At 48.7% G+C, this 27305-nt stretch overlaps 2 protein-coding genes across 9 annotated transcripts in view; both read left to right on the forward strand.

Annotated features, from left to right (window-relative positions):
* Positions 1-27305, forward strand: part of LOC102058672 (fibronectin type-III domain-containing protein 3a-like) — a 233106-nt gene that overhangs the window by 140104 nt on the left and 65697 nt on the right. The window lies entirely within an intron of this gene.
* Positions 1502-26124, forward strand: CYSLTR1 (cysteinyl leukotriene receptor 1). 7 transcript variants are annotated; one of them, XR_003560719.2, is made up of 4 exons: positions 1502-1628; positions 6681-6780; positions 9751-9873; positions 14200-16386. XR_003560719.2 is itself a non-coding variant. In XM_055727296.1 (4 exons), exons 2-4 carry the CDS (start codon positions 6728-6730, stop codon positions 23901-23903), a joined length of 1254 nt encoding a protein of 417 aa, XP_055583271.1. In that variant the 5' UTR covers positions 1614-1628; positions 6681-6727; the 3' UTR covers positions 23904-26124. The 7 variants fall into 7 exon arrangements, 5 of the variants coding, with proteins under 5 accessions (XP_055583271.1, XP_055583272.1, XP_055583274.1 ...); XM_055727296.1 differs by lacking the exon at positions 14200-16386 and adding an exon at positions 22826-26124 and having other exon boundaries at positions 1614-1628; XR_008735210.1 differs by lacking the exons at positions 1502-1628; positions 6681-6780 and adding an exon at positions 6787-9643.

A 27305-nucleotide genomic window follows, 5' to 3' on the forward strand; every position in this document is an offset into this window, starting at 1 on the left:
TTAATTTTCCTAATATAGAACTTTAAGGCAGGAATGAGAAACTGAAATCTGATTTTCGAAGGCAATGGATGAACCTGAATGCGGGTAGGTCCGTCGGAAGGTGATGCAGAAATCGGTTGTTGGGTTTAGCACTGAGTGGGCACGAAAAGCTTCCCTTGCTGCAGAAGTCATCGTCTCTAACCAGGTTGCTCTGCTTGGGTCTGCTGCCTTGCGGGGGGCAGGCAGGTACCAAGTACACGCTATACAGTAACCCCGTGTGACTTGTGTGAGGTAGAACATCAAGGTGCACATCGGGAAAGACCCTGGCAGAATGCAGGCTGCCAGGCAGGGAGCAGTCATTCAGGTTAAGCACAAGCATCCAAACAAACAGCCTTTAACAGCTACTCCTTGTCAGCCTCAGCCTGTAAGCTAAACAGAAGCATAGCAGATTTATCTCAGAAGTGCTCAGATGGCCAAAAAAGGCCAGCTTCCATGATGTAGCATGATCTTCAGGGAGAAAGCATCAGCCATAAATCTCACAGATATGCAGACAGTTTGCACAGAAGTCTGAATTCTCCAGAGAAGAGGTTGGCATTGGCTGTCCCGAGCCCAACCTCACAAAGCCAGCACGGCTTTGATGCACAAACAGCCACAGAGTAAATAGATACAGCTGTGCTGATGTGCTTTGTATCTCTGTGTACTCCAAGTGCTGAAACAAAACCTCATAACAATGACTTCAGGGAGCTCATGGAAAGCTGGGGGAAGACCTTTCCCAGCCAGTGGTACCTCAGGCCACTGACTGCCCAGTGACCTGCCTCTCAGATTAGCAAGGTGATGGACCAGAAGCAGCACAAAGAGGCATTCAAGACGTTGCTTGGCAATGGGTAATGAACTCCACAGCCTTTACTAGACAGTAACTACAGTGCTCTCTGCTTCTCAGCACTTGGAAATTTACTGGAAGCAACTAAAAAGGCATTAATTCCAACATGAGCACATCTCGGTTTTGCAAAAGCTCCACTAGTGTCTGCTGGACAGGGTATGTTATTTGTCATCTCCCATAGGAGAATTTTTCTTTTCCAGCAGTATTTTCATCTTCTGAGCAATCTTCAGATGGATGGAAATAGGCACACTGACCTTGGACGTTAAATGCTGTTGCCAAAACTCAGCGTCAATATGATTAGAAAACTAGGATTTTAATTGCTGCTGTGGTGAATTTGAGATCAATGCTAATTAATCATTTTATGGCACGTTCCTGGCTGATACCCTCAGCCTGAGCCCCATGGCATGGCATTCCCTAGAAGTGGATGACCAGGGACTGCAGCCTGGACTGCAGGTTTCTCCCAGCCTCCACCATCACATGTAGTACCACTGCGTTTTAGTTATCCGTGATCACAAGGGAGATGATCTTGTGTGTGAGATATATAGAGATAGATATATATATACGTATAATTTTATTTTTATTTTAGGAAAAAAGCTTTCACACTAGCCTCCTTATCTGCTCTTCTTTCCTTCCCAACTCTGATGGCTGACAGGGATAATCTAACCCATCTCCTCTTGGGATCAGCAATCCATCTTCTCCTGAAGGACACCTGACAGCTGAGCAAGTTTGCATGACCGAGTGCTTCCTGGGAAAGAGATCGTTCCTATCAGTAAGCGACTGGGGCAACCACAACTAGAAATGCTTCTGCTGCACGCTCTCCTCAAACATCATTAAGTGTGTGCCTCTCTGGTTTGTTTATAGATTTGGGAGCTTTCTGTGACTTTCTTCCCTCTTCCCAGCACATTGAGAGAAGGGGACCAAGCAGAGCAGCTGTCAGGGCAGAAGGGCCATGGGAGGGTCGTCTTTGTATAACTAAACTCAAGTTTTAGGGTGCTTGAAACATCTGGAGTAAGATGAGAGCAAGAATCTTAGTATGTTAAGCCCACAAAAATTAATATGTTGTTTATTCAAACTCAGGATTAATAGATCAATACAAAACCAAGGAACTATTTTCCATAATTAAAGAACAAACCATGCTCGGGCCTTTTAGGCCTTTAATGACTCTGACTCTTGAGTGGGTTTTTGCAATGAGGGCAAGTTTCCAGTGTCAAATGGCTTGAGTCTAGCAAGAGTCATTTTTTTAAAATGGTGGTCCTTTGGGGTTAGAAATGAGGATAAAGGCTCAGACTGCCCTTGAACCCTTCCAACCCTGCTTCACACCAAATGGTTTCTGAAGTTTATGCATCTCAATGAAAGGAAAGCGGAAAACAAAATAATATATTTCTACTTACCCTCCTGCCCTCAGCAGGCTTCTCAGCCCACGGACAGAAACCATCCCAGCGCCTCAGATGTATTCCTTTCCTTCCATTTCCATACTATCCTTCATTTCATCTGCTGGGTTTTTTCCTGTTTCCAAAATCGGAAAGAAGGATGGTTCCTCAGCATGGCCGTACAAATTAGTTTATTAATGTTAGAAATTCAGTTCTTGTTCATTGTCAGATATTTTGCTTTGCCTAGTATCAAAGCTCAGAAGCTTTGGTACTAAGGAGAATTAAGAAACATTATTCTGAAAAAGGACAATCAGTTGGCACAGTGGCTGTTTCATGCTTTGTCATACAGCTAGTCCCATCTTATGCTCTTCTCTTGTCACTTTAATTCAACGTTGTTCTGCTGTAATTGTTGTGTTGGCTCGACTCACCTGGCTGCAAAAGAGGAGGAAAAATAGGAGTTATGTTGAATGACTTTCAGACTGCATCTGCAGGGCTAGCCAGTCACTTATTGCCGATGGTTTTCCTCTATGCCCAGGGAGATCTTGCAGACAAGCATGTCTTGGACTGGGATGCTGGGGCTGCATTAGTAGGCAAGAGCAGCAAGTACAGAAATGTTTGGCTGCAGGCTGTAAATCAGACCAACGCGGGCAGGAGGTGCATATGTGATCTGAACTGGCACAGAAGAGCGCGCTGGTAAACAGGAAGGCAATGGTCCTGCGCTGCAAGCTTGTTGGGCAACGCTTATCGGTGGGGGGGGACGGACACACTGGCAAGGAGCAGCAAAGTAGAAAGAGCCTGAGGCACTGCCTAAAAGAGGAAGGATGACGGATTAGAGGCTTAAAAGCAATTAAATAGCTGAAAACATCTAAAATCAAACCAGAGAGGTTTAAAACACTTCACTGAATCTAACAGCCAGAGAATTGCAATGTGATTTAGAAATGCCCAAGCAAGAGAGGGGAAGAGGGAATTGGAAACAGTCAGAGGTTATTAACACCAGGAAGAGAGAATAATTATTGGAAGTGATGCTTCAGGTTAGAACTAGAAATAATAGTACAAAATTAAAGTAAGAAGTTAATTTGAAAGTAAACATTGGAATAACTTCCTGATAGAGAGGGGTCCCAAGGGGAGTTTGGTTTCCGGGAATTAGATCAACATACGTGAATAACTAGAATGTGTGCCTGTGCTTAGCTGAAGCTGAAGGGTAGACTTTGCATGCTCAGATTCTAGGGGAGAAATTCATTTATCCAGGGCTGCTCCCTATTTCTGCTCTGTGGGAAGTGGGAGCAACGTCAGGAGAAAAGTGCGTCCCACGGTTTTATTGAGATTTGAAACGTTAATGTTTTTTTCTGAGAGCCAGCAGAGGAACCTTGCCCAGAGACTTTTTTATGCCTTTAACGTATTGACAGCCTGCACATGCCAAAATCTTTTTTGCCTTGTAAGCTGGAAGAAAACAAATCCAGAGCTGTGTTAAGATCTGACATAGTACAAGGAAACAAAACTGCTCCAGTAAAGCTGCACCCTCTGCTGCCTTTGGGGTGAGCGGGGCCGGGGCTTTACCCCATCTGGGAGCAGTACGGAGACATGCTGGTGCCCTCTCCAGTCCATGTCAGGAGGAATCAGGAGCATTTCTTCCTGCAAAATTTGACTTTCACAGGTATGGTAAGACAGGTGACTTGTTTCCTGTGTGTGCTTCATTACATGAAATTCAGTAACGGGAATATATTGTGCTCTGACTGCAGAGTACCTTTTTTTGATCTACCATTACAAATCCTCTTCACTAGCCCATTAATTTTGCTGGTGTCCCCGGATGTTACTTCAGCAGCTTCCAGTGCACTTTTACTTTCTAATCACAAAGACTTTTTTCTTGCTTGACCTTTGTCCTCCATCTGTTATCTGCCTGAGAATGCTTTTTAAATAAGTCCAATGGGGGAAAAAAACATGTAATTGGTTTAAATTGGCTTAAATGCATTATCAATTCTTTCCACCATAGGAAAAAATATGAAAGTGCAAAACCTTAAAGTGCACTTCAAAATATTGAGGATTGCATTAGATAATAAATAAAGATAATGAAAAAAAAACATTTTTGGAAAGATATTACAGCATTGGATTGACAAGAAACGCTTAGTTTTGAAACTGCAACAGCCTGTGATTAGCGTTTTTAACAATGGGACTAGATTAGCGTGGATGTAGTGATTAGTGAAAATATCCAGGTCCTAAAAACATTGTTGAATGAAAAAGAATGCTTGGTTATCACTGGCAAAGCCCTGTGTGGTTTGTAGCTATTTCACATCACAGGCAAAGAGACTTGTCGTCTAAGAAGGGCTGAGCTGAGATTCTTCGCTCCAGAAATACTGGCGATCTCCTAACCCAGCTGAGTGTCCTGGTGCTTTGGGCTGGGCTGTTGTAGTCACTGCAGGTCCCTGCCACCCGAACTGTTCTACTCTAAAGCATATTCATGGCGTTTTGTGTGCATGGTCTGTAGAGGACAATTTGAGCATGTCAATTAAACAGCCCTTGCACTCGACTGGAAGAAGGATGCTGCTCATCCCACATTGGGACAGCAAGATGCCATCCATTGCAGTCGGTGGAAAGGTATCTCACGATGTCTGTCCACGTAGGCAGTCTGTGAATTTGATGCATATAGAAGGTTCCTGGAGGCTGACATTGTCTGTCCCAGGACCAGACGCCCCACAAGTCAGGACTAATATGGTCCCCTCCGCTTTGTGCTTTACATGAGCACTGGAGGTGAAAGACATAATTTCACAATTTTTTCCCAGTTTCTTCAATTCCTCCTTACCATGAAGGCTTGAGATTGTGCTGCTCTCACTCGGCCCCACAGAGCACTTGCTGAGTGCCCACCGAGCGTTAGCAGCCCAGTGCTGTTGCCAGGTGTTTCAACACTGGACTGAGCAGCGATGCTTTCTCCGGGGAGCACCACGGGTGAGCAGGCAAGGCTGCCTTCACTGGAGCAGCGGGAGGTACAGCTGCGCTGGACATCAAAGCGCACACTGATTTTGAGCTAACCTAGAGCAAATACCCATTCGTTAAAACTCTTGCAGGTGCCCACTGGCAAAGGCTTACATGACACCCACTGTAAAATCCCTTGGGTTTAAGTCCAGTGGAGAACAAATCTTTTAACCAGGGACTGGCAGTTACACGTGTTGCTGAACAAGGAGTAAGCATAAGGGAAAGAAAATTCTTCTATTGCAGGGAGATTCCAAAATCTACAAATACATGCCCAATGTGATAGCTCGCTCAGTAAAAACCAAAATCACTTGTTCATCCGCAGACAATGGCAATGCACAGAGCATCTGAATCATGGCAGAAAACCAGTCACATCCTTCCCCAATGAGTGTTGGTGAGGTTTTTTATTGAAAAAAAAAAAAAAAAAAAAGAAGCATCCACTTCTCAGCACATCAGATAAAAGCAGAGCTGCAGAGAGCAGCAGCTTATACAATTAGAAGGCTTAATTCACAGCCTGAGCAAGGCACTTTCAGGGCTTATCAGAAACATATAGCTGGCCTAGACCAGGCATGTTATTTAGGCTTTGAGACCACACTTAATTAAATCCAAGCAGAAAGCACAGGACAGACATATGGGAAATTTTGAAGCAGTGGATAAAAACTGGATGAGAGGAAAAGCAGCTCAGCGTGGCAGTATATGCCCCACAGCTCATCTCTCTGATCGAGAACATGAATTAAGGAAATAAGAGGATGTAGCTATTAAAGTCCAAAGTTCTACTATTTCATGAAATTTTCTGGTGTTATCTTCCATGATCTGTTCTAGAAGCAGAAATACAAGTGTTGTAGGTGGACACCGGTGGCTGTATGAGCATCTTTTCACGGATTCCTGGTATATCGGGTCCTCTTATCTGAACCTCAGGTTTGAACAAAGAGCCTACTTAAGTATGTCATCATTTGTCAGGGGGTTTTCTCTTTACATTTTTCCTTTTAAATCAACAGGAAAAAAAACCCCAACCAACAGGATGAGCAATTAAATGCTCAAAGAACAGGAAATTTCTATTACTGTTTCCTCTGGTGATTTTAACCAAACTACTTTGCATATCTGATGATCTGTATTCATCATTCTCACCTTGGATGGCTCGGTTTTTGTGGACTTACATTCTCACACCGCAGTTGCATACCCTACCCTTGCATTAGTTGTTAGACCAGGCAAAATGTTTATTTGTTGAGATGTTGCCATTATGTACTACAGTTTATTTTGATTCAAAGTTTGCTTGGGTCAGTTTGTGTTGACATTACCTCCCCTGATGTTTTCCTTGGCTGGCAAACCCCTCTGCACAGGTGTGGAGGTTCGTGTTTAAGCATTGCCACAGCTTGCAGCTGTCTTTCTCCTTTCTCTGAGAGCTTGGGTACGATTTTGCTATGTTAGTTTTGCTCTATTTTAAATTATATCCTTCAAAGATCTTATTTTTCTCCCTCTTCATGCAGAGTCCATCTGATACCAGTGCCTACCTGTTGCATTTGCTCCTTTGTGAATGTTAGAAGCCCAGGACTACTCAGGTCCAAGGATGCCCACCTGTGATCTCAGGTTAGACATGGACATGGGGCTCTCCTTGTATGAACCACTCAGTAGCAGCATTGTCCTCCTGACGCAGATTATTTATACCTCCTAAACTTAGTCCAGAAACCAACGGATATTATCTGAAGAAGAAATGGAAAGAAAGATGCACAAAACACTTGGCAGTGCTGGGTTAATGGATGGATTTGATGATCTTAAAAGTCTTTTCCAACCTAAATGTTTCTATGATTCTAATAGTGAAGCTGCTGTTCTAGATCTCTCACAAGCTGAGATCAGAGTACAGAAGCTACGGATACAGGACATTAACTACCCTATTCATTTAAAAGTCTGCCACAGAAAGCGCTGTGTCAAGCATAAATTACAAAAAGGCAGTGTCAAATGGAACAGGAGGGACCAGCCATGCTGGGGGCATGGCCAGCAGGCAGAGTCGCAGGATGGATCTTGGTGCCTTCACCCCAAAAGCACTCCAGTGACTGCTCCCTGGCAATCTGACACATCTCAGGTGTGGAGCGCCTGCAGAGTCTGAGAGCCAGAAGAGCAGATGCGTGATGACCCTCCTGAAACATGATGATGCTCCCTCAAGCTCCTGTTGATGCTGGGTTGTGGACGAGCATGCTCTTGCACGCAGAAGGCTGGGCACCACGGCTCTGGTCCCATGTCCTTCCCCCAAGCCCCTTCTTAAGGCCAGCACGATGCTTACAGCTCCTCTTCCTGCTGCTGGCTGTCCTGGTCGCTCAGTGACCTACATCCAGTGGAGATAACTGGCCTCTCTTCCCAGCATCTACAATGGGGCAAAATAAGCTTTGCGTGCAGAGCTTCCAGGCACGCCAGGCTGTTTATTGTGGGCTGTCTTGGTGACTGATGTGTAGTAGTTGAAGAATGAGTTTCCCTCTGGGAACGAGCTTAGTCAGCCATACCCCTGTGTTCCCCATGCCTTTCTAGGGTAAAACCGTGAATAAGAGCAGATGAGCATAGGTGCAACCTCAATGAAATGGAAAGATGCTGGTAGATAAAGGAAGCAATGAAGGGGTTAAGCCCGTGGCAGTGTATGTTTGATCAGCAAAGATTAATTGTGCAGGTTTTAGCTGGCTTAATTTCTTCTTGATTTAAATTTAAAAGAAATTTAATTTCTTCTTGATAAAACAAAAAACCAAAACAAGCAAACAAACAAAAAAACCCAACCAACCAACCAAACCCCAAACCAACCACCTTTGGCCAGTCAGGCCATTTTAAATGACCGGCTTCTCCAGAGGTGTAAATCAGGACGTGCCGATCACTGCAGAGCTCCGGGGAGGTCCCTGGGAAGTGGCTGCCCACCGCCGCTGGTGCGCAGGACCCCATCCCGCAGCCCCGGGGAGCCGGGGGATGCTGCTGAGGGCGGCCAGCACACGCACGCCTCCCAAAGATGGAGCACGCTGGCTGCAGGGGTTTCAATGCCACGTGGATGTCAGTCCCTGGAGCAGCCCCGGCATGAGGCCATCCAGCCCCAGGGAAAGCGTGGGTCTGATTCCCACGTGGGTATCCGCACGGCTAAGGTGGAACTGCACGCCGAAGGGCCGGGCTTTTTGTATCCTGATGGATGTTTCCTAAGAAAAGCTTCTTCAGGAAGCCAGTTGGCCGGGCCTACAATCTTATTCAAATACAAGTAGATTAACATGATTTCTGATGTTCTGCAGTAATTTCCTTGAGTTACGTTGTGTCATAGATAATTATCTCGCCATCTTCAAACACGTAACAGCAATGTATATCAGATGATGCTGACACACTAGGTAAGTACGGGTTTAGTTAGTTGTAAAGTGTCTCTATTATCAGTGTTAAGATTCAATGATGCACACAAATTTGCCTTTCAGTTTAGATTTTAAAAAATTTCCAAGTGATACAAGCCTCGAAATAATTTTGATGGCAAAAATCCACATTTGTGATGTTTATTCCATTCCCTTCCTAAAAAGAGAAAACCAACTTGGATATACTATTTCTGGCTGGTTAGATCACTTCCCAAAAGAAGATTAAAGCAAAATTTCAGCATGAGAAATGTTTACTTGCATACTGTTGAACTTTCCAGGGATAAGTTTGTTTTCTTATATTCCACAGAAAAAGGACCCCGGTGGTTTATGTAGTCAGATAACTCTGGTACCAAAAAATCAACATCACAGAATTAAAATGCTGCTTTGCTTTTGTCAGTGAGAAAAAGCTGTAACAAAAAAAAAATCTCTGATAGACTCATTATATTTAAAAAAAAATTGTACATCAGAATACTTTTTTACAAAAAAAAGTGGCAAGCAGCAATAAAGCTAGTGTCAGTATCTGAAACAAAACTAGAAAATCGAAGCATGACTTTTTGTTGGTTTGAAAGTAAATGCTAGTTAAGATTACCTGAACAGACTCCCAGTAAGCCAGGTTCTGAAGGCTAAGGTCACGGCTGACCTGCATAGACCCTCACGCCCAGTTCCAGTCCAAGGGCCAATAAATGCACCTTAGGTCTGCCCCATTCTGGGGAAAAAAATACTAGAACGATAGAATACTTTGGGCAAATGGCATATAATACAGATTTCACCTCCATTCTAAACAAAAACAGGAGAATTTATATGATTTCCCAGATCCTGATAAATGCAGCCTCCAGGAACGGGAAAACGTTCTTCTGCTTTTGCCTGAAAATATGTCATCCACGAAGGGACAGGGAATGTTTCTCGTTTCTTGACTGGTATGTCTGCAGCCTGACTTGTGAACTAATGGAGACACAGCGTAACAAAGCTCCATCTCACCCATCTGCTGAAGCGCTCTTTTGCTACGTGTACCGAACAGGAAGAGGAAGCAGCAATTGGCTCTATCAGGACAGCATCTCCTGACAGCGTGGCTAGTCTGTTTACTACAGGTTGACATGTTGAAACCATAAAAAAAAACCCCGAAAAAACCCCAAAAACGTTTCAAATCAGCAGTCCAGAAGTCTTCACAATGTCTTTAATTTTTCTCTTCTCAAAGGTGGTTGACCATGCAAGGATGCCAACCTGCCAGACGCCGGGAATCCCTGCCTGCCAGCGAACACGGCAAGACCTGGAGGTGTTGGGCACCTGGTCGAGCCAATCCCATAATGTCTACAGAAAGGTAATTCAAACCTTGTCTTTTGCAAACACATATGTAGTGTGCGTGTATGGAGTATGATCAGCTGGTCGCACAGGGGCCAGTTCTGACGGCTGGCTGAGGTCCTTCGCCAGGTGAAGCCTCGCAGAGGGGTGATGTCTCTGGGTCCTTGGCTGGAGTTCTGGCCTGACAAGCCCATCCTTTCATTGCGCACAAGGTGAAAGGATCGGAGCAGCTTAAAGGGTCCCTAAAAGCCGTACTTCCAGAAATCTTCCCTGGCAGAAGACCCTGAAATTACTGCTCCCTGCCCCAAAGACCCCTCCAAACCCAGGTGTGCATCAGCCAGCTGCAGGAGTGCCATGAAGCACTTTGGCTGCAGCACCCCAGGGCGGCTGAGGCAGCGCACGCCGCCCCATACCCGTGCCCATGCCCGTACCCACACCTCTGTGGTGGGGCCACACAATCTGCTCCATTTCTCAGAAAAAGCAGCACAGACTCTCACCTTTTTATTTGTGTTTTGAGTGGAAACCACATGAACCCGGTCTTCTTCGATGAAACAGGAACAGCATTGTTCCCCGGCTGGTGTCTTCTGCCATTTCTCGGATTAGTGAGGCATCCCCATTACTGCCTCCTTTTGTGAAGAGAGATTTGTGCCTGTGAAGGAGTAATGTAATTCTCCAAATAATTAGGTTAACAATGATGGAATTGATGAATGCTCTCCTTGCAGTATTTCTGGTAGTAATTTATTTCATTCATCTGAGGAGAGCAAGCGCTTTATTCAAAAAAAGTGCTAACTAGAGACAGTGTGGAAGGTGTCCTACCATCTCACCCAGGTCTGTATCTTCTCTCAGTCCTCTCTTCCACAACAGCTAGTTAAAAGGGTTGTATTTGCAGTCAGGTACGATCAACAACTTCCCGATCTGAAAGAGTGACAAGGGCTGAGGTTTTCTTCACACAAAGTTCCCCAGCTCTATTCTTCTCGCACAGAAATCAGGGGAACAGGGAGCTTTGTTGCTCTCACATGGCTGGGGTGGAGCAGCTTCTCACAGCTGCCAGCATGGGCCACACATATTAACATCAGTCCATAAAAACGAAGTGGAAGACAGGACCAGGGCTGGAAGTGTGACATCAGGTCTGCGCAGGCTCAGGGAACAAATGGAGGCAAGGTCTAGGTGACAATAAGGGATGGTCCCCTGGAGAGACAGGTCCCTCTGGGTGGGGACCCTCACAGAGACTGTTATAGCAAAAGCAGAGTGGAAAAGGGGTTGCACATCCTTGGCAACAAGCAGAAATTACTCTTCTAAATAAGGCATCACATTTGTGAGCTTGACAAAGGAGGCGGGAGGCAGACCCCTTCAGCTCCAGCCGCAGGTGTCATCATTTCTCAGTGTGGTTTTCTGCCACCCAAACACACCAACTCCACCGGCCTGGGGTGGCTCCGGGCTCACGCTGCGCAGAAACGGAGGGGACGGCCCTGGCTGAGCACCTCCTGAGTTGGCACAAAGCAAAAGCTGTTTGTTTCAGAATGACTAAGGGCTGTCAGGCATCAGGGCATTGAAACTGTTGCGTAAGAAGACTCATGTCCTCTTACACTTGGGCAACATCTCCAAACCTCCCATTTCCCTGCAGCTTTCCCATCCCTTTGCAATGGAAGTGCCCCCCATACCTGCTAGATCCAGGGCCATACCAGTGCGCTCCCTCCATTAATCCACGCCAAAAGCTTTCCATGCCCTGTTCCTCCTTTATTTCCCCCTGCTTTCCTCGTTCGCTTTATTTCTCCCGTCTCCAGGGAAGGAGGTGCCCAGGTCGATGAGCCCTCCCTCAGCAGAGCACAGGGACCGCAGCTCTGCACTTCCCAGGTTGGGACTGGATCAAGTCCAGCTACGCCAGAACAGGCAGAGCTGCGCCCGGGTCTGCATCCCTGATTTCAGGCATTGCCATGGTTGTGCTTTCCTGTAGAAATTGCATCTGGCAGGTGACATTGCCACTGGTAGTTTTCCTCCACTGTCACACAGCCCAGCCTACTGTAAACAACTCTGAGCAAGTCTGGACTGAAGTTAAGGTTGCCATCCTTTTCAGGCAAGATTCAAAGAGAAACAACCTATTTTAGGAAGTCTCAGGAGAGGAAAGAAACTGCAACATGTTCAACAGATGGAAATCCTGTCTTTGTGATTTCTCCTTCTTAAATAGCCGGTGTGAAAGCACATGCCAAAGCTGAAGAGCTTCTTCATTCAGGCTGTAAACTATTTAGGCTTTTAGGAAAATTTCCTGGAACTCCAGCAGTACAGAAATAAACTCTCCAGTGCGCTGGATTGATTTCACATCTGTGATACTTAACATAGGGCTCAACATCCTGGGAGCCTGCTGTCCGACTGGAGCTGCAGGCGTTCGGGGTCCAGGAGGAGAAGGCAATGGAGGGTCAGTCAGTGCTAAGTGGAAACTTACCTTAACCCTAAAGCATGATCGGGCTTTTTCCAGATTTGGATGGTCCCAGAAAGATTTTCAAAGCCTGTACCCCTAAATTGTGCCTTATCCCCATTGTCCTGTGAAAAGGGAACCAGACTGATTTACAGCCTAAGCATCAAACTGCTCTTATTAAGCACTAACAGATCTTCAGCCTCCAGATCTCTACCGAGTGATTAAAATTTGTGGTGGTGTTAATTATTAATCACCTTTATATCAGTTAAAATGTTTCCCACAGGCAAAAGGTATCTTATCTAGGCAAGATCCTCTGGTGAAACACTGAAAGAGCTGATGCCTCCAATGCAGTCACCACTCGCACAGAGATCTGCTGACAATTGGAAAATGTCAGCAGTTAGGATCGGCAAGGTGGCTGTGAACATCTGCCGCATCGCTTGGCTTTGTAAAGTGCTCTGAAACTCCAGAGCAATGAGTCCACAGCCCGGTGGCTCGTTCCTCCCCTCACCACGCATGTCTCTCTTACTAACGTAGCTAAACGACCCCTTCCAAAACGTGGCTGGCTCCCTAGCATAGCTAGAATTCAAATTGTCGCTTAATTAGCCCAGACTTCTTGTCACTTTGAAGGAGAGCAAAGAAATTGCTCTACACCACGTAAGAAGTGAAATGAGAGGTTACAGCTACCCTCACCCGGTCCGAAACCCTGCTGCGCAGCCCTCCTCTCCTCGCTGAACTCCATCCCACTCCCAAAACACCCTACAAGTCTCTTCCTTACCTCTTCATCTCCAGCCCTCACCCCATCCCCACGCCCATCATGGAAGTTTTTAGGGGTTTCCCTCCTCTTTCAGGCTCTGTTACCTCCTTGTCTGTTTTTCACACTGTCTCAGCTCCTGTAGTTTTCTAACTTTTTACCTATCGCTCCCCCCTCATCCTCCTCTGCTCCTACGTTCCTCTAAATTTACAGCTTCTTACCTTTTCTCCAGCCCTTGTTTCTTTGAGGTCCCGTGTCTAAGCAGGATCTCTCCCCTCAGGACACAAATGTCCCCTTGGCTGCTGCCCTAGACCAACACAGCCTTGACCCTGCCACCCTCCCTGCATCGCTCCCCATGCTCTCACTGCAGCACACCCACACTACAGACCCCAGTCTCTCTCCTCCTGACCCAGCCTCAGCCTCCAAGAACAGGTTCTCATGCTCCACACTGTGACCCTGGTCTTCCTTAAGCCTCCCCACCTCCAAAGCCCAGTCTGGGCTAATGCTGCAAGCCCGACCCCTCATGAGAGGTAGTGTGTAACTTCTTTCTCCAGACCTGATAGAGATCGCTTTGTGGGGGTCCTCGCTCCCACTTCTCTGGCAATACATCCAGGGTTCCTCTGGGGAGTCCTCCCCTTCCCTTGCCCTCCTCTGGGTATCTCTTGGACTTTATACATCCATATTCTTGTTGCTATCTCCTTCATCCTTTCCACTGCCCCCTCCCAAGTCCTTGTCCATCCTACCCTGTACCACCTTGCTGAGACTTTGAATTACCAGTCCCCATGGCAGGTTAGCTCGGTTTGGACTCCACCTTACAGGAAGGCTTTAGCAAACCAAGCAGGGGAAGAAGAGAGAGGAGATGACCTTCTGTGGTTGGACTGTTACCCACGGCCCCACAGCCAAGGAGGTCTGCTTTGTCCTCTCTTGAGGCGCCAGGTCTGTGTGCCTGTGGATCCAGCCTTTCCCTGGAGCACAGAGGTCCCCATGGTGCATCGAGGTGTCGAGGTTGGCCACCCTCCAGCCACCCAGCCCAGAGGACAAGAGGTTTCACACAGTTCCTCTCACAGTGTTGATACATTCAGTGCATACCCCACTCCTGTCCCTAGCTGTCATGTCCAGCCTCCATCAAATACCATGTCTTCTTGGCTTCATATCACAGCTGCAGTTTGACCTTTTCTTAGGAGCCCGGCGAGGAGACCCTTCCCACAGCAAAACTGGCTCTTCTGCCAGCACATCTCAAGAAGCAGCAGCCTCCTCGCTCCCACGCCAACCTCAGCCTGAGCTTGCAACTGGGAATTTTTCTGTTGTTGAGAGTAAAATGCAGAAAAGAAGGAACAGGGAAAGGAAAAAAAAAAAAAAAAAAAAAGAAGAAGAAGAAGGAGTAACAAAACTGAGTAGCAAAAAGCAGAAGGAATGGTAAAAAAGAGGCACCAGAAAAAGCAGAAGGAATGGCAGAATGGTGTAATATCAACATGTGCACAACTAAAGCGAACTGCAGAACCAGTTCACAGTGTAGGAGGCTGTTGGCAGTGAAACAGGTTGCTCAGTCTTGGAGGTCCTTGGACCTCCATCCTTGAAAGTCCTCAAGACCAGGTGGGATAAAGCCCTGAGCAGCCTGGCCAAGCCTGGTTGGAGCAGTAGCTGGACTAGAGATCTCCTGAGGTCCCCTCCAACCTGAATTATCCTGTGATCCTACGATTTGAGTGTTCCTAATACGCTGCCAAGTAGCTCTGGGGAGACAGTCAGGCTTTTCTGCACATGGGTTAGGCAAGGAGGGCAGGGAAGGCTCGCAGGAGGGCACATGGATGAAGTATGCTTCTCACACACCGTCACTGTCACAGAGATGGTGCAAAAGAGGAACTGCCACCTCCGCAGCACCACAGCTCTGTCTGAAATGCAAGCCTGCACATTCTGGATATGGAAAGGCGCCAAGGACCCACAACAAAAGAGCAAACTGCTGTGTTTGACAGCAGAAAAACCCTCTAGGACACACCAGGGTGGAAAAGATGCAAACAAAAAAGAAAGAAAAGACCTGGCATCACAGCAGGAGGAAGCAGGCACAGCTGCAATGCTGGGTGCTGCAAAGCCTCCGGGTGGGTCTCTAATGGATCTATAATTCCAGCGCCACATGGACAGGGGCTTTGTCATTCTATTCAGCCCATCTCTAAGCCTTCGCTCTCCCCACTCGTTGTAAAACAGCAAAGAAGGGAGAATAAAAGCATGGTGAATAGCAGCTTGCAGTGGCTGAGCACAGGGACACTGTTATGATTTAACCCCAGCTGGCAACTAAGCCCTGCGCTGCTGCTTGCTCATCCCCCTCCACCCTCACCACCCACCACCCCACCACCCCCAGTGGGATGGTAAAAGTGGGAAGGGTGAAAGTGAGAAAACTCGTGGGTTGAGATAAAGACAGTTTAATAGGCAAAGCAAAATATGGAATTCATTCACCACTTCCCATCGCAGGCAGGTTTTGAGCCACCTCCAGGAAAGCTGGGCTCCATCACACGTAATGGGGACTTGGGAAGACAAACACCATAGCTCCAGATGTCCCCCTGCTTCCTTTTCTGCCCCCAGTTTATATACTGAGCACGATGCTCTATGGTACGGAATATCCCTGTGGCTAGCTGGGTCAGCTGTCCTGGCTCCGCTCCCTCCCGGCTCCTTGTGCACCTGCTCACTGGCAGAGCACGGGAAACTTGAAAAGTCCTTGCTTTAAAGCAAGCACTACTTAGCAACTAAAACATCAGTGTGTTATCAACATTATTCTCATACCAAATCCAAAACGCAGTATTGTAGCCACCACTGAGAAGAACATTAACTCTACCCCAGCTGAAACCAGGACAGACACTTAAATAAAACACACAAGTACAAGCCCAGAACGGCACAGCCCGGGCAGAACGTGCCGTACCAGGCTCCAAAGCAACCATCACCCACCCACCTCCCACGAGAGCAGGCTTCAGTGTGCTGTTGATCTTACTCGGGGTTCATTTCTAGAGAGCAACGAGGAGTTTGACGTGGTGGCATTTATTCCATTGTAAACCATTTATTTTAAAGTTTCAAAATTGTAAAATGTGTGATTAGTGCTTTCCAGCAGCCTTCCCACAGGGGCTGCTCAGCTCTGCACCCTTCCAGCTCTCCCCTAGCTCAGCAGATGCCATCGCCCCACCTCAGCCCCAGCATGGGGCCACGCTCGGCCCTTTGCACCCACATGGCTGTGGGCTGCCCTTGCTCGCCCCAGTCCCTGCCCCACGCTGAGGCGCTGACACTCACCCAGCTGCCACTGACCTGGGATCTGCTCCCTGTTAATGAGAAAAGGAGGGTTTGGGAAGCCCCAGCACCTGGATCTCACTGCCAAACCATCTGTAGGGAGTTTTTAATTGTTATCACCTACTGTTGTGCCAGAATTGAAGACGTAGAAACAGCCTACAAGAAATCAAAGACCTGTAGGAACTTCATGAGCGATGCTCGCGCTGAGCCCCGACCTCTGGGAAGAGCCACAGCCCATGCTGGCCTGTGTGCAAGGGCGGTGGGGTCCCAGGGGCTCACAGGAGAGGCAGGGCTGGGAGGAACCCCTCGCCCTCCCCCATGCCCTTCCTCCCCCTCCGACCCATCCCTCCCCAGCCCCTTATGCTGTGGTGGGATTCTACCCGTGCCACACCGTGGAGAGCAAGCCCTTGAGCCAGAACGTTTCCTTCCTGCACTGAACACTCCCGAATAGCTCTGTGGCATGTGCTGCTGGGCAGAACACAGCCCGTGGCCAGGAGCAGCCGCAGGGACCCTCGCACAGGCGGGGAGGGGTCCCTTTGTGTGACCACACCACAGAGGTGCCGCGGCAACAGGAGAACGTGGAGAGACATATATCCTGTGAGCTGCGAGCAGTGTTTACCGGATCTCTTGGTTACTATCGTGTGGTTTTGTGCCTGCCACTTCGGAAGCTAATCCTTAATTCTGAGGAAGTGTATTTATTCAGTGTTGTTATTTCCCATAAGAAGCTGAAGCTTAATATTACAGTTACTACCAGAGGTCAGTTGGGAACACACAAAAGAAAAAAATCACCTTTCTGGATCCTGGATGAGAGTCAAAGCTATTCCTTGGCCACTGCAGCACCTCTGTATCCCCTCGGAGGAAGGGCTGGCAGAATGCTCGGCTCCTCCCGGTCCCCAGCATGGACACGGGGGCTGCAGGGCTGGCGATGCTGCGGGGACAGCCCCAACAGCTCTGCTGGGTGTCAGCGGTCAAGATCCCCCCAACTGTACCTTTGGGAACCCCGATTCTGCAGAAGACAGGGCGATGTCACCACTTTCAGGACAGCACAGAGGGAAAGTTTGCTTCTGAGAGCAGGAAAAAGATCTCTTTTGGAGCGTATCTTGGTCCAGTGCAACTAGAAGTCAGCACAGAACACGTTTGTGTGTGATCTACGTTCTTTAAACAGGTGAGCAGCAAAGTGCTTGGAGGTTCATCAGCACGTGGGGTGCTTTTTTTGGTAGCTGACTTACTGTGAAGTGGAAAGAGCTGCCTCCACCAGTGCAACTTCTCCGAGCACAGTAACTAGCCAAGCACACCAGAGGTTCTACTGGGGCACCTGCCTGTCCCAATGCTGGTGTTCAGCTGAGGGTGCCCCACTCGCGCTTGCCCCTCCGTGATTCTGTCGAGCTACCACAGTTCCCTAGCTGTGTACTTCACTGCTTTGGATCCCACCTGGGTGGACGGTGCAGCCAGACGGTCCTCACCCGTCTAGAGAGCACGCAGGTCTAGGGAAGCTGCAAAACCAGCCATGAAAATGGAGGTGGGGCAGAAAAAACGGCTTAGGTGTCAGTGACCACACAGCACTGCATGAAGGCTGTGGGGCTGTAGGTGTCTTTTCAGCAGGAGCACCCAGGGTCGCTGCTTACACCACCTGCTCTTGGAAAAGGAGCCGGACAAGGCTGGACCTGGGGACACCGGCGCCAGGCAGGCCCCAGGAGCCGGGGCTGCACATCAGGACAGAGCTCTTAAAGGGGGGGTTACCCCAGCAGGGGTAACTGTCTTAAATGCCACAGTAAAGTGACACGTGGAGGCATCCCCACCACAGACGGAGGCGTACAGAATCACAGGGTCACGTAGGTTGGAAAAGACCTTTAAGGCCACCCAGCCCAGCCCCTAACCCAGCGCTGCCAAGCCCACCGCTGAACCGTGTCCCCAAGCACCGCGCCTGCGGGGGTTTTGAGCCCCCCCGGGGACGGTGACAGCACCGGGTCCCTGGGCAGCCTGTCCCCCTGCCCGGCCACCCTTTCCGCGAAGGAATTTCTCCTGAGATCCCCCCTGACCCTCCCCTGGCACAGCCTGGGGCCGTTCCCTCTTGTCCTGTCGCTGGTTCCCTGGGGGAAGAGACCGACCCCCCGGCTCCAGCCCCCTCAGGCAGCCGCAGAGCGATGGGCCCCCCCCGAGCCCCGTTTCTCCAGGCTGAGCCCCCCCAGCCCCCCCAGCCGGTGCCGCAGCCCCTTCCCCAGCTCCGTGCCCGTCCCTGGACACGCTGCAGCCCCTCGGGGTCTGTCCTGTAGCGGGGGCCCAGCCCTGAACCCCGCGTTCGCGGGGCCCCCCCAGTGCCGGGCGCAGGGGACGGGCGCTGCGCCGCTGCCGCTGGCCACGCCGGTGCTGGCACAAGCCGGGATGCCGGTGGCCGCCGTGGCCGCCCGGGCACGCTGCCGGCTGCGTTTGGCGGGTGCCACCCGCGCCCCCGGCCCTGTCCCGCCGGGCAGCCCCCCCAGCCGGCCGCTGGCTCCCCCCGGGGCTGCAGGGGGCAGCGGGCCGGCAGCGGGGAGGGAGGGGGCGGCCGGCGCCGGGGCGGGCCGGGCTCCTCCCCGGGCGGCGGGGGCCGGGCGCGCCCCGGTTTAAGGGCGGCGGCGGGGCGGCGGGGCACAGCGCTGCGCCCGGCTCAGCTCCGGTAAGTGCTCGCCGGGGCTCGGGGGCGGCGGGGATGGAGCTCCGGGGGGTCCCGCCTGCACCCGGGCTGGGCTCCGCCGCACTGTTGCGTGTTAATGAGTCGGGCTGTTAATTAGCGGTTGCTGCTTATTGCTTGGGTTCTTTCTACTGTGACTTGCTGAGACCGAGCCCCGCTGCCCTGGCCGTGGGGGCTGGGGCAGCCTCCGCGCTGGGGCTGTGCCGGGGGGTGCTGGTGCTTCCTCTGTGCTGAAACGATGGTACCTGCATTGGTGGGATGCCTTCTGCTTGTGCGATTAAATGCAGTATAGTCGGCTATGAATTAGAGCAGGTTATAATCAACCTTTGCTCTAGCCATGCTGCACCGGCTCCGAGGGTAATACTCGTGCAGGAGTTTGCTTCCTTTGGGATGCTTTCCCAGCCAGCCACTGCTGCTCCCTCTCGCTCCCGTACCTTCCTAATAAGCTGAATTCACCAGCACATAAAGAAGTGGTTGTGAGCCATGACTACACACATAAAAGTGGCAGAAGTGATGTCTTCGTGATGCAAACCTAGCCTAAAGCCTCAGTTAGGAACTGATGTTTTGGGGGGGGTGGGGGGGTGGTTTTTACGGATACGTTTCTGAGCGTGAGGCTCTCTTATGCTTCAGCAGTCTGCCTCAGTCTTGAAATCAGCAGTTTTCCTTTTGGTTGCACAAGACTTTTAAAATTATGTTTAGAAATAAGACAGCGGGTTTCAGTTGTCTTTTAGACCAATTCCTCACATGGTTGTTTGCTGTCTGCTGATGTCTTTAAGAACAGCAGCTGAAAAACTGAAATTTAGTCCCCAAAGGAGGTAAAAAGTTTATCATCCAGCTCAATGCCACAGAAGAAGGGCGCACAAGTAAGTGTAGAGATTAAATAAGGAAGTTGAGCCAGTGGGCATGTGGTGGGCAGAGATGTTTGCTGTTATCTCTTGGGCAGGGTAGCTGAACTGGCCGAAGGGAAGAGCCCTGCAGTGGCGGGAGCACGGCTGTCCCTTTGGCAGCCCTGCAGCGCTTGTGCCATCTCAGAGGGCACACAGGACCCCAACCCAAAGCGTGCTGGTGGGAGATGCAGGCTCTGCCCGCGTCCCCCAGTGCTTGCGTGTGCTTGTAATTCTGTGCCTTCTTCCCTTCTCCAAGTGTTGCATCGTGTTACTGCTCTTAGGCGAAACATCATTGTTTATCACCTGGGTTGGTCCTGCAGCCCAGTTTGTCCCATTTGCTGCTCCTTCTTCGTGCTGGTCACAACTGCCTCAGCTGAGGCAGCTGAAGAAAGCCTCAATCGGCAAAAGAGATCATGCCAGCCTCTTCATCTCAAGCATCTTGGTTGTGTGTGTCTTTCTGAGTTTATTTTATTTTTGAGAAAGAACTGATAAACAGTGCCTTGGTAAGTACAGAGATTTTTATCTATATGAGGCTTATATTAGATAATTGAGCGCTAATCTCATTATCTTCTTATAGTGCATAGCACAGCAGAGTTTTGCTCGGCAGGTCTGTGTGCTAGGTATTAACCCAGCAACAACAGTAACAGCAGTAAGAGCTTTATCACCTGTGTCAGATTACCTTGACAGATAAAAACAAGAAACTGAGATCATGCAGCAACTGGTTAAAATCAGACCAGTGTTACCACAAATCTAATTTTAGCTCTGTCTTGGAGACTTTAAAACATTGGAATGTTGCTTTTTATATAAATTGCACCTCAAGTTTGAAGTGAAGACCTCAGGCAAGTGAGGATGCCGGTGGGGTGGGATGAAGGCTGGACCTCCCGGCACCTCCCAGGGGACCCAGTGTCCTCTGCACCGCTCCCCGGGGGCAGCAGCTCCGTGTCGGGGCCGGTCCCCGCAGAGGAGGGGTGGCCAGGGCTGCGAGGACCTTGCAGGAGTGATGCCTGGGGATGTTCAGACCCACTCTGGGCTTTCCATCATGTGTGTGCGAGGAGACCAGACTCATCCGAGTTGGGACTGAGGTCTGGATTCTGCCACCGCCACAGCCAGGCTGCCGAGAGGCGGCGTTTGTGGGGCAGGGAGAGGACACGGCTGCAAACTCGCTGCCTCTCAGACTGACAGGTTATTTGCGATGAGCGTTGCTGGATAAGCGGCTTCTGTGCCAGCTAAGGTGGACTGGAAGTGATGAAGTACAACATACTGATGTGCAGCTTCTGACAGAGCTGGGCTGGAGCAGTGCTGGGTCTCGGCTGCCTCTTCTAGCCACAGATCTCTGCGGTCGCTCGCTCGGGTGCTCACACGCCCCTACAAAGAGCCACTAAGAGTGTCCACAAGTGGTCCAAGGGGAAAAAATACCCCTCCTTTCCTGTCTGTGCCACCTCGCTGCTGAGTTTTAATGTATTTTGTGCGTTGCCAATAATCAAATAATTGGTTTTAAGAGTACGAACTGCCAAGTAGCTGAAACTTGACTGAAAACTGGAGCCTTGAGCATCCCAGTGTGGGGCTGAATTCCCAGTACACCTGGAAACAGGAACCTTAACGCTGCCAGGCTGTTTTTATGGATGAAAATACATACCATTTAACATCCATTTTGAGCACATACGTGGTGTGGGTTCTTAGAACCGATCTTGTCTGAGCTGTTGCTCTCATCGTTGTTTTTATGAAGTCCTGTTCCTTCAGCCTACATGTATCCTGAAGTTCTGATCCTTGGAGGTTTTGTGGTCTCGGACTGCAAGTGGGTTTCTGTATTTGAACCATTAGGAATTGAAAATGAATAGGAAAAATATGTAAGTGTGTATTTTTCTCTTGCTTTACTTTAGGACAACCTAAATTAAGTGTCATGTCTCAGTGCACTCAAATGAATACCAAAAGGAAACAATAAAATGTCATGAAAGACTGGCTGAGTGAATCTGAAAACTCTTCTTGGCTGTAGGGTGTGACTGCTCTGGAGACCCCAGACCTGCTAATGTAAATCAAAGCAACGTGCAAAAGCAAATCCCAGAAAACCCCTCTGCTAGGGAGTTCCATGGAGAGCAGAGATGTCTGCAGACCAAGAGGTTCACTCTCCTTGATGTGAGTGAGCACCCCTGCAGCTTCCCCCTCCGTCTGCTGGGTGTTGCAGGCAATGCCAGGGAAATCGGAGCCCTGCAGCATCCTCTGTGCTACAGCGATCCTTCCTGTTCGTCAGATGTAATAGGCGGTAGCTTTCCTACAGCTAGTAATTACACATAGTTATTAACAAAGCAAGTTTAAAAAAAATATATGGTGCTACCTGTGAGCAGAGGACAGCAATGCAGAACGTAGGGAGCTGACAACTGTCTGGTCGTGCACTGAGCAGCCTCTGGCTTGGAATTGTCTTCCACCTTCTGAGTGAAGTATTTGTTAGGGTGGGGGTTTTTTTAAACAGTTTTCCTTCACTGTTTCAGGAACCTTCTTGCAGACTTTCTCCTGCAGTGGCCTGTCCTTGTGCAGGCAGGCGTGGAGCTGGAGCACAGGGAGGCAGCATTTGCCAGGTGATGCGGAGAGGCAGGGCTGAACAGTTACTGGGGTCCAGATCTTGTCTTTATATTTCAAATTGCATAGTGCTATTGCCACCTTCATTATTCCTCTCCGCTGTTTGAATGAGTAGCTGCCCTGGTTTGCAAGGAGTTGGAGCTTTTCAGTAATTCGGTGGAAGAAGGATGCCACCAGTACTGAGGGCTTACAAAAATGTAGCTCTTGCCTTTACATCACCAGTTGTTGGTACCGTGTTAAGAGAGGTGGCTGTAGCAGATAGTTACAATAACACAGATCTGTGCAGCTCCACATCCCTTCATGGATGTTCTCTCCTGTACAAGAGATGATGGGTTTTTCCTCCTATTCGATAACAGGATTATATTTTCATGTGCTGCTTTACATCTCACCTGAGTTTTTTGTCCTTAGGCTTGACTTTCACCAGGCATCGGTGCCTCGGCCAGGCAGCATGATGGCCCTGTTCGATAACTTGTCGTGCCACCACTCCATCGACGACTTCCGAAACAAAGTCTACTCCACACTCTACTCCATGATCAGCATTATGGGCTTTGTCGGCAACGGTGTTGTGCTGTACGTCCTCATAAAAACATACCAGCAAAAGACAGCCTTCCAGGTGTACATGCTGAACCTTGCCGTGTCAGACTTCCTCTGCGTGTGCACCCTGCCCCTGCGCGTCATCTACTACGTGCACAAAGGGAACTGGTTCTTCAGTGATTTCTTGTGCAGGGTCAGTTCTTACGCGCTGTACGTCAACCTGTACTGTAGCATTTTCTTCATGACTGCAATGAGCTTCTTCCGTTGCATAGCCATTGTTTTTCCCGTCCAGAACATCAATTTAGTAACGGAGAGGAAGGCTAAGTTTGTCTGCATTGGCATCTGGATTTTCGTCACCCTGACAAGCGCTCCCTTTCTGCGAAATGGGACGTACCAACATGGCAACAAGACCAAGTGCTTTGAACCCCCAGAAGACTCTCAGAAGACAAATCTAGTCGTGATCCTGGATTTTATTGCCCTATTTGTGGGTTTCATTTTTCCCTTTATTGTCATAACCATTTGCTATACCATGATCATAAGGACCTTACTGAAAAATTCCTTGAAGAAGAACCAGGCTAACCGCAAGAAGGCAGTCTGGATGATCATCATTGTGACTGCCACCTTCCTGGTGAGCTTCACCCCGTACCACATTCTGCGTACGATCCACCTCCACGTGCTGCGGCTGAAGAACGCCAGCTGCGAGGATGCCATATACCTACAGAAATCGGTCGTTGTTACGCTCCCCTTGGCAGCTGCCAATTGCTGCTTTGACCCACTCCTCTATTTCTTCTCAGGGGGCAACTTTCGGAAGAGACTTACCACATTTAGGAAGGCTTCTTCCTCCAGTTTAACACAAGCCTTCAGGAAAAAGTTCTCCATAAAAGAGAAGGATGAGGAACCCTTTGGAGGAAGCCATAGGGAGAATGGAAAGGCGGCTGTGGCCCCTTCATAAGGAGGCTAAACCTTCCCCTAAGATCTCAGATGGGTGATGGAGATCTTGGAACTCTTCCAGAAGATGTGGTGGAGGCCCATGAGCCTTCGTCGCAACTCAGTATGTAATAATAATGGTGGGCAGCCCATGACTGATGCTACTTGGTAACAGAGCTGCTGCTGCGGATGGCCAGCCCCTTTCCCGGGAGCACTGCCTGGACATGCACAGCCACTTAGGAGGGAGGAGCCAGTGCCACCCAGCACCAGAAAACTGTTGATCTGATGATAAACTCTTCAAAGCCTGTATTTGGGCATTCGCTTCATTTTGCGGCTCCACAAAGAGCCTTACTTCTCTGAGTGAGTGGGAAATACAAACACGGCTTTTGCTGTATGCGGCGCTTGGACCTGCTGACTAATAAAGAGAGCAAAGTTTTCACTGAGTCTTCAAATAGCCACTGAATTATTTACACAATAGAAACCAGGATGACTCCTGCCTTGCTCCCAGCTGCTTCTGCTTTAGAGTTCAGTTTTCAAGATAATTACGTGTGTAAGGCTTGCAGGGTTGGTGCCTCTGTCTGCAAATCCAGGAACTCGGGCTTCAGCCCCTCTCTCACCTTGAATAAGCAGCTCCTCGGACTTGCTTTCATGGGCAGTAGATCTGCCAAATTTTTGGAATTTCTAGGAAAACCTTGTCTGTGAGAGCAGTTTTAAAATTGCAGTATCCTAGTGTGCATTTGAAACTTACTTCAAGGGGACTGGTCCTGCAAGTGGTGGCTGTAGGATGTGGGTTATCACTGCAGTTCAGGAGGTTTTACTGAAAAGTAGGGCTCTGGGTGCTTGGAGTCCCAGGCAGGATCAGGGCTGCCTTGCTGAACTACTGACAGAGTCCCTTGGGCGGGGGGGGGGGGGGCACGAAGCATAAATAATTTTTAAAACCAATAGCTATATATGGTATTGGATCCTGTGCAAGAACATTCACCTTGCTCACGCCTTGTAGAAAGGTAGCAGCCCAAAGCCCTTGGAAAGATCTCTAGGAAGACCTGGAGCTCAAGAGTCTGAGTGCAGATGAGACACGAGTGAATATTTTGAGTACAGTGGGAAAAAAAACAGATTGGGCTGTGTTTATTATATAAAGAAAAATTTCGGAATCTTGGACAGAAGGAAACATTCCTGTGCTTTTCTAAGGAACCCATGGCAAAGTAGCACTGCCTGCCATTTACTGGAGCAAAGCCCAGCCCAAGATGCATGATGCATAAAGACAGAAATAGAAATTAGTGTAGGATTAAGGCTTTTAGTTGGAGAAGTGGTTGATAAATTAATATCAAAGCATGTTTTGATATGGGATTTATGATGTTTCTTGCTACCTTAAAGAAAACAGTTTTAATACTGTAGAGTAAGATGAGCAAAAGGCGTTTGGCTTGGGGGCAGGGGTCTGCTTGAGAAATATCTTTGCAGATACACAGAAGAGTGGAAGTTCACTCTCTACACTGCAGTCTGCATATCCCCAGGTCAGCAAAAGACACTTAAAAAAGCAAATTCACCTGCAGGACAATTTATGGATGTGAATTTTCAACGAGATTTGAAACCCCTTTGTAGAATTTGAGGGATTTGTGAAGTGGAAGGGAGCTGAAAGCTCCTGTCTAGAAGAGCGTTACTGGTCCCTCTAAACCCACAGGAGGGCAGAGCTGCACGTTCAGAGTAGAGCTATAGCCTGCTTTGAGGAAGTGGGGAATAGTTGGCTAAAGCTTCTTTTCAGGGGTTAGCATTGACTATTATAGTTGTGTCTGCAAACATTAAAGGCGTTGTGCAACTGTAAATAGAAATAACATGGAAAACTGAGTTTCAGAATATGTAGAAATAATACACACGTTCCCAAATTTTAAAATATTGTACAGCAAAGCTTTATATGTACACACACATTGTTGCAAAGCATTTTTATTATACCAGAGATTTTATTCTTTTTTGGTTTGGGTTTTGTTTTTTTTTTTAGGCAATGATTATGGCAAGAGAAATGGCAGTGGGTTTTGTGCAATAGGAGAGACTATTTAAAAAAGGTTGCTGAAAATTAAATGAAAATGTTGCAAGTCAGACTTTAACACTTGCTGGGGTTTGTGCCTTATTTTAAAGTCTCTGCATGCAGGTTCTTCTTCCCTACAGTACGTTTTTATCTATGTGCAACACTAGAGCTTGATATTCATGTAATAATAATTTATAATGATGCAATAAAAACTTAGTCAAAGCAGCACAGAGGTTGCTGAGGGCAGCACTCAGAGTGGGCTGGGATGCTGGGGGACTTGCTGTCCCAGGCTCTGGGAGCTGGAATTTGGTCCAGCCAAACTTGCCTTTGCTATAGCCCAGCTTTGCTGGACTCGGGGCACCATCTGTGGCTGCTGGTGGGGGGACCAAACTGCTTTTGTTGGAGCCAAACTGGCTCTGGTGGAAACTGGGATCTTTGTAGGTCTTGCAGAGGTGGAGAACCCTGACAAATAGCAGCTGGGACCTCAAAAACCTTGTATTTACAAACAGCAAATGCTTGCAAGACACTTGGAGGGAAGTGATGCTGTTGGTGAGGATGCTGAGTTCAGGTGTCATGTGTGGTCACATATCACACATGGGTTCCTGCACGGAAAAGTCTGTAGAGAATGACATCTTCTGCTTAGCTTTTCCCAAAACAGGTGCAGGGTCTGCAGTGTGATATTTGCTTATAAAACTCCAGCCCCATACTGGCGTGGTGGGAGCTTTGCTGTTGGCTTGGCAGTAACCCAGCTCCCGGGGAGAGGCGAGGGCAGTTGTCCCCTGCTTGTGACTTTGCCCTGTGGCACAGAAGAGCGCTGTCCTGGCAGCAAATGCTCATCAGGTTTTGCTCAGAAACAGGGATCTGGAAAGAAATACATGCCAAGAACCAGGACCCCTTACCGTCACGCGGTGAGTTGGAAATTGGGGCGTTTGTGTGGGCTGGATGACAGGAGCTGGGCAGAGGGGCCGGAGTGCCATCCCGGTACTGCCGCGGTGGCGGAAAGGCCTGAGGAAGGGAAGGGGAAGCATTGGGTTTCTTGCTTGAAACGGGACTTTTTTTTTGCTGCATATGCGCAATTTATGGTGCAATAGTGTCCCCTAGTGCTTAGTTATTCCTGGAGCAGCTGCCTGTTGCCTGATGAGGTTTCTTCTTTTTTTTTTTTTTTTTTCTTTGACAGCGCAGATTCAGCTCCTCACCTGTAGCCTTGTCCCGTTTTCCCTGGTGTTGGTCACACTCAGTTGCCCCTGTGCCACCCCTGCCTGCATTGCATTTTTATTTTATAATCTTTGGGTCTTCCCTCTCTGCCTTCCTCTTTTTTTTTTTTTTGTTGGGGTTGGGGTTTTTTTTCCATGTTTTCTTCCTCATCCTGGAGGAATGCTCAGGCTGGGGAGGACCCAGCCACAGAAT

This window comes from Falco cherrug, chromosome 15 (genome assembly GCF_023634085.1).
Source record: "Falco cherrug isolate bFalChe1 chromosome 15, bFalChe1.pri, whole genome shotgun sequence".
Classification (NCBI taxonomy): Eukaryota; Metazoa; Chordata; class Aves; order Falconiformes; family Falconidae; genus Falco; species Falco cherrug.

Bases quoted from the DNA above. Each gene is read 5' to 3' on its own strand.
- CYSLTR1 (XM_055727296.1), top strand. From the start codon at position 6,728: ATGTTAGAAGCCCAGGACTACTCAGGTCCAAGGATGCCCACCTGTGAT. The intron at 6,781-9,750 runs GTTAGACATGGA...CTCTTCTCAAAG, and splicing joins ATGCCCACCTGTGATCTCAG to GTGGTTGACCATGCAAGGAT. The intron at 9,874-22,825 runs GTAATTCAAACC...TTTTGTCCTTAG, and splicing joins CCCATAATGTCTACAGAAAG to GCTTGACTTTCACCAGGCAT.